Below are 13,573 nucleotides of genomic sequence, written 5' to 3'. Positions count from 1 at the left end.
GTGTGTGTGCATGAGAGAGACAGAGAGGAAAGAGGTAGAAGACAGCAGCATTTAAAAAAATGTTGGGGGGCAGTGGGAGAGATAAAGTCTCATTTTGTCACCCATGGTAGAGTGCTGTGGTGTCACAGCTTACAGCAACCTCAAGCAGGGCAAAAGAGATCCTCCTGCCTCAGCCTCCCAAGTAGCTGAGACTACAGGCACCCACCACAACGCCACAGTTATTTTTTAGTGGAGCCTATGGCTCCACTCTTGCTCAGGCTGGTCTCAAACTCCTGAGCTTAAGCAATCCACCCACCCTGGCATCCCAGAGTGCTAAGATGACAGGCATGAGGCACCGTGCCCAGCCTTTAAAATTTTCTTCTTCAAGCTCTTACACATTTCTCATAAAATTTTATTCCAGGGTATTACTTCTTCCTTTTACACACTTATAACAAGAAGTATCTGATTTCCAATTCACAAAATATTAGATGAAATTAAAGTTTTTTATTTCAAATATTTATAATAGAAATTTTCTGACCTTATAGTGATTGTAATCCATAACACATACACACATTTTTTAATATTCACAGTCATATAATGGTAATTATTTGCAATGTACTATTGGTTCAGTCATTCCACAAACACTTAGCTCATAATCCAAACAGGGGGCTCCGGTGGGAAGCTGAAGCTTCATTTTTTCATTTTTGGTGATAGGAAGAAATTTCTGAGGATACCTGGTAATTGCAACTAGGAAAGTCTCTAAACCCAGAAAATTGGGAGAAATGGGGAAAATTTATAAGTTCATTAAGATACAGAGGTTATTTGGAAGTCTCTCCCTTTGGCTAAAGAAAGAGATTAAAATTATAGCTGGACTGGAAAACTGACAGGCTGTGTGATGCCACAGGGTCCACAGATGGGGGTAGAAGCTGACAGAACAATCACTTGGAAATGAGAAAAATGTCTGGGAGTTGGACAAGGCACAATTGAGGACATGTAAGTTTTAAAATTCTACCTATAAAACTATATCAAGCGTTTTCCTTATAACATTTGAAGTACACCCAAACCATCCCCAGATGTACCATAATGGGGTACAGATGGGTACCCCAGATGTTTGAACCATCCCCAGAGTACATAATCTGTACTTAAGTAGAACAGTTATGGTCTAAAGCCAGATTCCAGAAACACTGCAAGTGACTTAATTTGTTTTGGGAATCCCCTCTTAAGCAAATACATTGTTCAACTGAAAAAAGAAGCCCTAATTTTACAACTAGAACATACCCGGGTAAAACATTGTTTTTAAATATAAGTAACCTTTCTGAGATTTTTTTCTTCCCATTACAGGAGGACAATTTCGTGATTTTTTAAAAATGTCATAATACTGGGCGGCGCCTGTGGCTCAGTGAGCAGGGCGCTGGCCCCATGTAAGGAGGGTGGCAGGTTCAAACCCAGCCCCGGCCAAACTGCAACAAAAGAATAGCCGGGTGTTGTGGAGGGGACCTGTAGTCCCAGCTACTCGGGAGGCTGAGGCAGGAGAATCGCCTAAGCCCAGGAGTTGCAGGTTGCTGTGAGCTGTGTGAGGCCACAGCACTCTACCGAGGGCCATAAAGTGAGACTCTGTCTCTACCAAAAAAAAAAAAAAAAGTCATAATACTGATTATTTGAACATGATGAACTATGTCATCGTTTACATAAAGGAATAATCTACCAATTACTCTCTCCAGGAAAAATGAGCATATGAATCAGCCCAACAATGTAAAACATGCGACACTGAATGGAGAATGACACACTTTGCTTTACAACCTTTTTAAAGAGCACACTTTCATTTTAACTTTATTTATACTTTAATGACATATTTACATGTACTTGTCGCCCATAAAATCGGAGCAAACTTCCTATTCTCTACATGTTAGGAACTAAGTTGGAAACACATTCTAGAGAAAATGAAGTCTGTGGCCAGACACAGTGGCCGCATGTCCCTGTACACCCCACACCGCAGCTGCAGGCTCACGTGAGCACAGCACTTGGAGGGATTTACATACATAATCCTTGGTATAAAAAAATAAAATAAATAAAGGAACCAACCCTGTCAACTTTTGCCCAGTGAAACTAATTTCAGACTTCTGGCCTTCATAACTATAAAAGAATAAATGTGTGTTGTTTTAAGCCACAAAAAAAAAAAAAAAAAAAGCTACTCTCGAAGGCCCAGGTGGGTGGACTGCCTGAGCTCACCGGTTGGAAACCAGCCTGAGCCAGTGTGAGACCTTGTCTCCAAAAATAGCTGGCGTTGTGTTTGGTGTCTGTAGTCCCTGCTACTTGGGAGACTGCAGCAAGAGAATCACTTAAGCCCAAGAGTTTGAGGTTGCTGTGAGATGTGACGCCACAGCACTCTACCGTGGGCAACAAAGTGAGACTGTCTCAAAAAACACACACACACACACACACACACAAAGCTACTGACAGAAATATCTTCATGCCATTTTCTTTGTGATCTGCGACATACCTTTATTAGAAAGCTGATTGAGTTTGTGAAGTACAACTATGGCAAGAAGAGAGAACGAAATAAAATAAAATGAATTAATAATTACTTCATTAAAAATTATTATGGAAGCCAGGCACAGTGGCTCACGCCTGTAATCCCAGCACTGTGGGAGGCTGAGGAGGGAGGATTGCTTGAGCTCAGGAGTTCAAGGCTTGTCTGAGCGAGAGTGAGACCCCGACTCATGGAAAAAAATGGAAAATCCCTGCAGGGCGCCGCGGCAAGTGCCTGTAATCCCAGCGGCTTCAGAGGCTGAGGCAGCGGGGTGCCCACAGCCCGGGTCTGAGGTTGCAGTGAGCTATGATGCCATTGCCCTCTGCTCAGGGCATAGGGTAGAACTCTGTCTCGACAAAAAAAAAAAAAAATTATTATGGAAAAACTTCTATGAAGCAGGTATTGGAGAGATGAAGAATATTATCTTGTCCTTGGTAGTTTATATAATAGAATAAGATTACTGCTTTTCTGAGGAGCATATAAAAGGTCATTGAGATTAAAAACAAAAGAACAGTCTTAAGAAGCAAACCTCTGATTGTGGCTTCATAAGAAAAAAACATATATATGTGTGTATATATATAAAACAAGAAAAAACATATATATAAGCAAGAAAACAGAAATGTAAACATATGACAAATACATAAATAAATAGTTCTCTTTGGGGAAGGCAAGGCAACTTCAGGATTGCAGGCTATGCCCTGGGTGGAACTAGATTTGTTCCTAGAGCTAAGGTCCAGATTCTTCTCTAATATACAGCCAGTGGCAATCAGAAGAAGCAAATTATTTGTATCTGGCCCTTTTCTTCTGGTGCAGAACTAAGAAAATCAAAGCTACTAAATAGACAAATAAAAATTACTTTTAGGGCGGCGCCTGTGGCTCAGTCGGTAAGGCGCCGGCCCCATATACTGAGGGTGACGGGTTCAAACCCGGCCCCGGCCAAACTGCAACCAAAAAATAGCCGGGCGTTGTGGCGGGCGCCTGTAGTCCCAGCTACTCGGGAGGCTGAGGCAAGAGAATCGCTTAAGCCCAGGAGTTGGAGGTTGCTGTGAGCCGTGTGAGGCCACGGCACTCTACCGAGGGCCATAAAGTGAGACTCTGTCTCTACAAAAAAAAAAAAAAAAAATTACTTTTAAAATATGTAATCCAAATTTGCTTTTCCAAGTTTTATCCTTATTTTATGTTAAATGTGTGCTTGATAAACAACATGTACTATGCTTTTTTTAAATTAACAATTTTTAAAATTATCTGCTACTAACAGAGGTATGATTTCACTTTTTTTTCTTTAATGGAAAAATAAGATAGTAAATAGGGTACCTACACAATAAAACATGCTAGTAAAATGAGAAATTTTTTGTTTATTAAATCACAGCTGTGTACATTAATGCAATCATGGGGTACAATGTGCTGGTTTTATATACAATTTGAAATATTTTCATCAAACTGGTTAACATAGCCTTCATGGCATTTTCTTATTTACTGTGTTAAGACATTCATATTCTACATTTAATAAATTTTGCATGTACCCTGAGAAATATTTTAGATGCACACTGATCTACTCACTTACTCACCAATTCAACCAACACTGATTATTCGCTAGGTCCACATACTATATATATAAAACATACCTTTGATTTATGTGCTTGATGAATAATCTTTAGCTTATCTGAAAGAAAAAAGCAAGTTGTCTTTTTAGATAGATTATTCTAAAACTTCTTTACAAATTACTAAAGTGGGAATGGTTATGAAATTGAGAAATTTAAGTTCTTGCTTATGACCAGATCCATTTAAAAACCTGGTATACGGTAAAATAAAAATTATTTTTGCAAATCACTAAAAATGAAAATAAAGTACAAAGATCCCTTAAAGCCTTGGCCTTTGTGTCAGAGACTAACATCAACTCAGCACACTTCTCTTAAATAGAAGACAAGCCAAGCACGTTATTCTGGTTTTTTTGGAGTCACTACAGGCCAGGATTAGCAAATAATGTTTAAAAAAAAAAACTGTCTTAAATAAAGGCAAACATTAACAAAAGCAGTTCAAAAAATAATCTCATCTCTCAGATTAGATCGGATGGCAAGAGGTCAAATGATGATACTGAAAAGGGGTTGGCACTCCCAGAATTCAACACCATTTATCTAGGATCATTGGTAATTGAGTAAGGCTGCTAACGCTCAAAGAATATCAATAACTGCCTCCTTGATTGCAAATCCTCAAGAGGCTCATACCATCTAATCTGCTCTATTCAAATCCAACTTCTCTCCTTAATCTGTTTTTCTTGGAGTCAGGCTACACTGTGTTTTTCCAATAAGTAATTTCTCCATACTTGGGTAAATGATTAACTCCACAATAATCAACTCTCCATTATATAATAGATGTAGCCATTCAACAGGTTGAAATTCAGAAAGTTTACAACTCTTTACTCAGTTTTCCTTTGCCATTTAATTTGTGTATTATGATTAAAAGGTATTATTATATCTGAATAACTCTCAAACTAAAATTAATTTCTACCAACCATGCTGTAACAAGGAATTCCAATAAGTGGTGTTAACATGAAAGGATCTATTTAAAAAACAGACCTTGACTTAACTAAGTCCTCATAATACAGAATAGGGTACCTATCAGGTTAAGAACCAGCACTCTGAATTATCCATTGTTTTACTTCTTTTTTCTTTTTCCCCACTTTTTTAGTATCCATTAAAAAGTCAGCTTTCAATCACCTACTGCAACTTTTAATACAAGGTCAACATAATCCTTGGACTTTTAACTCTGCATTTTTTTGTTGTTGTTGCAGTTTTAACCCGCCACCTCCAGCATATGGGGCCAGCGCCCTACTCCTTGAGCCACAGGCACCACCTAACTCTGCATACTTAAGAAATATAAATCTAACCTAAGTAAAATATGTACATTAGGAATGTCAATATGCCACAATTACTAAAAATAAGCTTATAATATACACAAAAAAATTTTCAAATGGGACTTTTGGGTTATCTTTTACTCTTGAGTTACCTATTATAACCTTTTCTCCCTGTAAATAGATACCAGTTTACTATTTAAGACAAGTAAAAGCTAATAGTAATTTTTCTCTCTTTTTTTTTAATCTGGAAATCCCCTTATCTTCTAACAAATAGTAATTTTTTTTAATAACGGGAGCCTAAAGTCTGTTACAATCAACCTACAAAACTGTAGTGTGACCTTACTAAATATTAATCACGTTCTATATTATATTCTGTTACTGAGGAAAGGCTTGAATTAGAAACATCATTGTTCTAATACGTTTGGCAGACTTGCAATAAATAGGCTACAATTTTTAGCAGAAAAATAATTGTTTTGAACAGAAGTTTTTGCCGGATATTTTTCTCCAACAGAAACTAGTGAGACCTAAGCAGAGGGTAAGAAAGGAAAAATGTCAAGCCAGCAAAAGCTGTATTAATGTTCCTTTCTTTGTTGAAAATCCACGCCATTTGTTCTTCATTTAAAAGAAAACTCACAAAACAAAAAATTAACAAAAATTGTACCCGTGGTTATTGTTTCTTTAATGCAAATTCCTTGACGAAAGCAACTTAATAACAATAAAATAACATGTGTGGAGCATTTAACATGCTGGCACATGCCCTACGTAATGTAATCTCTGTTATCTCACACAGCTTTATGAAACAGACAGGATGAGCAGCCCACACTGTACAACAACCAACATCTGTGTGTGTGCCTGCGTGCGCGATGTCTAAGCAATGGGGATTCTAAAATAAGTTGTATGTGTCGTAAATCGATAATACATGGAGATGCCAATTAAATGGGAGGAGGGACTCCAAGAAATCTGAGACTGTCAGTGGCAGAAAAAAACCAGTCCTTTGCCCAAGGACAGGGAGACAGTCACCAGCAAAACTGAAATCTGACTCTGCACCCTTTCTACTCCTAGTGCCCAGGGCAGTGTCCTAGTCCCACAGACCATGATGCAGCAAGAACAGATGACCAGGACAGGTGAAAAAGTAACCCTTTGGCCTTTCTTGTTCAACACAAAGCAGTAGATTGTTAGAGCCAAACTCAGACAAAAAGCCACTTGACGTCTATCAGAACTCCAGTGGTTCTATGATTTCTTCACAGACAAATGTATTCATTTTTTTCTGACAATTCATCTGAATAGTACAGAAATACTAGGATGAAAGGGGGATTAATAAAATGGAATAATCTAAAAGGTACATGTCTAACACAATAATGCTTAGCAACTCAGATATTCTAATGCTTTCTAAATCTAAAATTTATTTCAAAATAACTTACATGGAACCCAAGGTTGCATATGGACATATATACATATGCACATGTACTATGCTAAAAGGGAAATCATATGTAACTATTCTGATTTGAAAGCTATATTTCAAGGCATTATGCTTTGAAAGCCATGAAAGCCACATATTTACCTTAATCATGCTTTTTGTTCCTTTTTCTCATTCAATACTGAGTATGTAAATTCTTTAAGTCCAATAAACGAAAGGACTTTCCACTCACTGCCTTCAACTTCTGCTTGACTACCCCTTATAACCTCACAATTAGTCTGTGGATATTAAAATGCATACACACAATGAAGATTGTGATTTCAAAGGATTTTAGGTCATAAGTTGTTCTATCAAATGGGAGTGGAATGAAAAGCCACACCAAAAAATAATCTAGGGTAATAAAAAATTTTAAATGGCAGGTGGCGCCTGTGGCTCAAGGAGTAGGGCGCCGGTCCCATATGCCGGAGGTGGTGGGTTCAAACCCAGCCCCAGCCAAAAAAAAAAAAACCAAAAAAAAAAAAAAAAATCCTAAATCTCTTCTTTTAATTCTTAGTTCTCATTTTTCCTTTTCTGATTACCTGGCAAAGAAACCCATCTTCAAGATACTTTTGCCAAACATGCTATTCTTGAAATATACAATAGTTCCCTATTAATACAATTGATTTTCATGATACGCCAGAATTCCTAGATTTCTATTTTTTTTTTTTTTTTGTGGTTTTTGGCCGGGGCTGGGTTTGAACCCGCCACCTCTGGCATATGGGACCGGTGCCCTACTCCTTGAGCCACAGGCGCTGCCCATTCCTAGATTTCTAAACAAACGTCTAAATTGCTTTTTATTTACAGATAGTAAATTCATCTGTCAAAACCAAATTTAAATTCATATCAACAAAAACATGCAAAATTATATTAATGTACTTACGTGTATTTAAAGAATAAAAAAACTGCTTACCGTATTTATAATTTCTGAATGGTGGTGGCAGGTTGGTCCTTAAAGAGACATCTATAAGAGAAAGATTATTTTTATCACAAAATACTAAAATACTCGCTCATAGTACATGCATAGTCTTTTGGTTCTGTTCTCTTATATCTACAGACTAAGTTACTTTGAAAAAACTGCTAGAACACAAAATGAAGCTAACACACTGCCAAAATCCAAGGGTCATCTAAAACAAAGGAACCAACATTAAGATGTTGGTCTGTTACTAGCTAAACTAGGAATTCACAAGCACCATTAAAATAATTGATATTTTATTAAATACAATAGTATTGGCCGGGCATGGTGGTTCACGCCTGTTATCCTAGCACTCTGGGAGGCTGAGGCTGGTGGATTGCTTGAACTCAGGAGTTTGAGACCAGGCTGAGCAAGAATGAGACCAGTCTCTAAAACAAACACACAAACAAAAAATAGTCAAGTGTTGTGGCAGAAGCGTGTAGTCCCAGCTACTGAGGAGGCTGAGGCAAGAGAATCACTTGACCCCAAGATTCTTAAGTTGCTGTGAGCTATGATGCCACTGTACTCTACCAACAGGGACAAAGTAAGTCTCTGTCTCAGAAAAATTTTTTAAAAATAATAAATAAAATATACTCCAAATACCAATGTTGATTTTAATAAATAACATCTGATGATACAAACCCCAGAGAAGACAATTTGACACTATATATCAAAATTACATATGCATGCACTCCTTGACCTAGCCTTTCCACTCCAGAAATTTGCTATCATACAGATAAACTTTACACACATGTGTACGGAAAATGACATATATATAAGGGTACTAACTGCAGCATCATTCAGAGTAGCAAATGGTTAGAAAAACCCAAATGTCCTTCAATGTGGGACTTGTTAAATAAATCATAATATGCCCAAACAATGAAAAATATTGCCAACTGTTTAAAAAGAAAAGGAGGAGGAAGCTCTCTACTAATATAAAATCTTCAAAATTTCCAGGGTAAAAGGTATAAGGAGAACATTACTTTTAGAATGCCATCTTTTGAGTAAAAAGGGAATAGGGTGCTATATATGGCACATGTTGGTACTTAAATAGTGGGAGGGCAGGGAGCCCCGGTCAGGAAACAGAAGCGGGAAGGCGGCTTTTCACTGTATTCTTTTTTTACATTTTGATCTTAAAACCACATAAATGTATCATCTGCTAAAGAAAATTAAAAAACAAAACCCCCACATCCATCTGAATTCATAAGTATATTTTCTGGGTGGCGCCTATGGCTCAAAGGAGTAGGGCACAGGCCCCATATGCCGGAGGTGGTGGGTTCAAACCCAGCCCTGGCCAAAAACTGCAAAAAGAAAGTGTATTTTCTTTAGTACATATGCCTTTCTGTGGCCAAACATACACCAAAATTAAAATATAATTTATCCATTAATGTTACAAACATTTAAGGTGCCTACTACCAGGTATTCTAGTGGTAACCGAGCGGTTGCCGGCAGTCCCCGCTGTGAGAGCATGCACACCAGAGGTGAACGCTGTAACAAAGGTGCACGCACAGCTGAGTGGTGGCCTAGACTGTGCTTCTCCTCCCTGGCTGCACAGTAGACTCACCCGGGCCAGCACCAGTGGATGAGACTCAAGGAAGCTTCCCAAGCAAAACAAAAATGCCTGAGACAAATTCCACCTTTCCTTCGATTCACATTAGCATGGATAACTTGCTCATCCTTTTACCTTTAACTAATTTTTACCTTCATGTCTAAAGCATACTTCCTATAGGGAACATAGAACTAGGACTTTTGTTATATGCCTGTCTTTTAATTGGAGTGTTTAGACTATTCATAATGAGATGACTGGCATGGCTGGGTTTAAACCTTGCTATTGTTTTTTATTAGTCCACCTATTCTTTTTTTTTGTAGAGACAGAGTCTCACTTTATGGCCCTCGGTAGAGTGCCGTGGCCTCACACAGCTCACAGCAACCTCCAACTCCTGGGCTTAAGCGATTCTCTTGCCTCAGCCTCCCGGGTAGCTGGGACTACAGGCGCCCGCCACAACGCCCGGCTATTTTTTGGTTGCAGTTTGGCCGGGCCGGGTCTGGACCCGCCACCCTCGGTATATGGGGCCGGCGCCCTACCGACTGAGCCACAGGCGCCGCCCAGTCCACCTATTCTTTATTTCCTCTTTTTCTACTTTCCTTCAGACTGACTATTTGACAATATTTTTATGATTCCATTTTATCCCTTTCATTAACTTATTAGCTATAACTCCTACATTAGGGGGTGTTGCTTTAAAGTTTGTAATAAAAATCTGACAATTAAGTTTATGAACTCATCCTAGAAGAAGTGCTACATAACCTCATGGGTCCTTTCAATGATTACTTCATCTTTGTTTTGGGTAAAGAGAAAAGTCACTGGGGACCAGATGAGGTGAGCAGGGAGGGTGTTCCAATACAGTTATTTGTTTACTGGCTAAAAACTCCCTCACAGTAGTGCCATGCCACCTGGTGCATTGTCATCATGCAAGAGCCAGGAGTTGCTGGTGAAAAGGGCTGGTCGTTTTTGTCTAACCTTTTCATGCAGCCTTTTCAGCACATCCAAATAATAAACTTGGTTAACCATCCAGCTGGTACAAATTCATAATGAATAATCTCTGTGATATCAAAAAAGGTTAGCAGCATTGCTCTCTTGATTTTGACCAACGGAACTTGTTTGATCTTGGAGAACTGGCTGACTTCCATCATGCACCTTGTTTTAGGGTCATACTGGTAACCCATGTTTCATCACCAGTGATAACATGGCCCCAACATTGTCCTGCCTCTCCAAAAGATCTTGGCAAACCAACTTTCTTTTGCTTTTGTTTGTTGATAAGCTCTTTTGGAACCATTTTTGCATGCACCTTTCTCATGCCAAGATTTTCAGTTAAGATTTTCTCTATCGGGGCAACACCCATGGCTCAGTGAGTAGGGCGCCACCATGTACACTGAGGCTGGCAGGTTTGAACCCAGCCTGAGCCTGCTAAACAACTGACAACAGCAACAAAAAAAATAGTTGGGCATTGGGGCAGGCACCCGTAGTCCCAGCTACTTGGGAGGCTGAGGCAAGAGAATTGCTTGAGCCCGAGAGTTTGAGGTTGCTGTGAGCTATGACGCCATACCACTCTACCCAGGGTGACGGCTTGAGACTCTGTCTCAAAAAAAAAAATTTTCTCGATCAATGTTTAGTTGGTCTGCTGTGCTTCTCACAGCCGACAATTTTAACACACAATTCGATGAATTTTTGCAATGTTTTTGTCAGTTCTGCTCATTATTGGCCATGCAGATACTCTCTTTGTCAGTAACACTTTCTCTCCCTTCAGAAAAACATTTAATTCATTTGCACACTGATGTCTTTTTTTTTTTTTTTTTTTTTTTTTTTTTTGAGACAGAGTCCCACCCTATGCCCTGAGCAGAATGCAATGGTGTCATAGCTCACTACAACCTCAGACTTGGGCTGTGGGCATCCCACTGCCTCAGGCTCCAGAAGCCTCTGGGATTACAGGCAGTGGCTGCACCCAGCTGGGTTTTTGTTTTTTTTTGTTTTTTTTGTTTTTTAATGAGTTGGGGTCTCACTCTTGCTCAGGCAAGTCTCACTGCTGTCTTCTTCATGGCATTATTCTCATAAACTTGGACTAACATGTTTCTACTCTTGCCAAGCTTAACAAGAAATGTCATCGTTGTTCATCATTCTCATTCAAGCTCTGATATTATCACAATGGCACACAAAAACACGTAAGTCAGCAAGACTGCCACATGTTGACATGAACACAGCTGTCAGACACTGATATATCGAGATCATGAAACTTTACTAAGCTGTTTGTATAGTGCTGCCAACGCAAGCAGGTGGTGCCAAGTTCAAGAACTTAATTGTCACACCTTCACAAACATCTTTAACTTACCTGTCTCCAAGTGATATCATAATACTTGATAGATAATAAAAGAATCTTCCATTTCTCCCCTCTTGGTCTTTTTGCTATTGCTATCACCAATTTTATTATAAACTCCACAATACATTATTGTTTTTCCTTAACTGACCAAATATCTTTTTTAAATTATTATTATTTTTTTGAGACAGGTCTTACTCTGTTGCCCTGTGTAGAGTACCTTGGTGTCATAGCTCACAGCAACCTCAAACTCTTGCACTCAAACGATCCTCTTGTCTCAGCCTCCTGAGTAGCTGGGACTATAGGTGTGTGCCACCACACTCAGCTAATTTTTCTATTTTAGTAGAGATGGGGCCTTGTTCTTGTTCAGGCTGGTCTCGAACTCCTGAGCTCAGGCAATCCACCCTAGGATTACAGGTGTTAACCACCCACTGCTTCATGGTCTGCCTTCCTGTAATTGCTTCTATAGATAACACCACTACTGTAAAAACTAAGACCAGCCTTTGAGATATTTTCTGGACTTCTCATTCAGGAGGACCAACTGACACCAACCAGATCAGTGGCCACACTTGGGAACTAACTCAACAGGTCCTGGGACTCTCTACCTAGGAACTCAGTGTAAGAAGACAATTTCTACTTCCCACTCCTATGAATTTATTCCCAACCTATCAACAGACACAATTCCCTAGCCCTTTGTCTTCCAAGCTATATTTCAAAACTCTGGCTGCAAAATTCTTAAGAGAGGTGGATTTGAGATATTTCTCCCATCCTGGCTCAGCGGCTCCAACACTGCTGTCTCAGTGCACTGGCTTCCTTCTGTGAGTGGGCAACAGAACACAGCTGGGCAGTAACATGCTTTCCCCGTCCCCGCCCCTCTCCTGCATAGCCTCAATTACACATGTATTAAACACAGCAGAACCTCCATAGTTAATCACCTCCCTACACTGACCACCTCCTTAAACTGACCTAATTCTCATGGACGGACATACACCAGATGTACATACCAGTATAGTAGGCCTAGTTCCTTATGCTGACCACCTCCATATGTTGACCAGTTCATTACAGTCCCTTGGGTGGTCAACATACAGAGATTCTACTGTATTTGGCTACTGGAAATTATCCCATACTTCTCCACTGCCTTTTTTTTTTTCTTTTGGCAATCTTTTACATTTTATTTTAGATTATTTTTGTTGCTTTCTTTTGTTTTTTTTTTTTTTAGAGACAGGGTCTCACTTTGTTGCCCTCTGTAGAGAGGAGTCACATGGAGTCACAGCTCACAGCAACCTCCCGCTCTTGGGCTTAGGCGATTCTCTTGCCTTAGCCTCCCGAGTAGCTGGGACTACAGACGCCCACCACAATGCCCAGCTATTTCTTTTTTCTTGCAGTTTGACCGGGGCTGGGTTCAAACCTGCCACCCTCAGCATATTGGGGCTGGCGCCCTGCTCACTGAGCCACAGGCGCTGCCCTGTTGCTTTGTTTTCAAATTGATTCCTCTAATCCACATGTTAATTGTATCCAGTGTATATCTACACAGACATTGTGTTTTCATTCTAGAAGTTCAATTCAGGTCTTTTTAAATATCTTCTGTCGTTATTATGCTCAGTCTTTCCTCTACCTTCTTGAGCAATGGCCACACCGTTACAACTATTTCCATCATCCTTGTCTACTAATTCGATCACCTGCAGTATTTCTGCATTGGTTTCAATTGACAGATATTTTTCTACTCATTCCAGGTCATATTTTCTTGCTCTTTTGCATGACTGGTGAGTTCTGATTTGATGCCGAATATTGTAAATTTTATCTTGTTGGTTGTTGGCTATTTTTTTATTCCTATAAACCTTTTTGAGCTTTATTAAGGACACTGTTAAATTACCTGCAAATAATTTGATCCTTCTGAATCTTGCTTTTGAACTTCATAGGAGGGACGAGAGCA

General features: G+C 39.4%; 1 protein-coding gene across 7 annotated transcripts in view; it reads right to left on the bottom strand.

The window, feature by feature from the left end:
• C7H2orf76 (chromosome 7 C2orf76 homolog) overlaps nucleotides 1–13,573 on the bottom strand; it is a 102,727-nt gene that overhangs the window by 32,980 nt on the left and 56,174 nt on the right. For all 7 annotated transcript variants that reach the window (XR_008381167.1, XM_053596974.1, XM_053596973.1 and 4 more), the window contains exons 3-4: nucleotides 7,730–7,780; nucleotides 4,135–4,172 (exon numbers count right to left, since the gene is read on the bottom strand). Coding sequence is in view for 6 of the 7 variants with exons in the window: in XM_053596974.1 (XP_053452949.1) it covers nucleotides 4,135–4,172; nucleotides 7,730–7,780 (89 nt within the window). In the remaining variant the exon portion in view is untranslated. The remainder of the gene's footprint in view (nucleotides 1–4,134; nucleotides 4,173–7,729; nucleotides 7,781–13,573) is intronic.

The sequence above is a fragment of the Nycticebus coucang genome, chromosome 7 (genome assembly GCF_027406575.1).
Source record: "Nycticebus coucang isolate mNycCou1 chromosome 7, mNycCou1.pri, whole genome shotgun sequence".
In the NCBI taxonomy this organism is placed as follows: domain Eukaryota; kingdom Metazoa; phylum Chordata; class Mammalia; order Primates; family Lorisidae; genus Nycticebus; species Nycticebus coucang.
The sequence above is the reverse complement of the archived record's forward strand: the minus strand, read 5'-3'. Positions and strand labels throughout refer to the sequence as shown.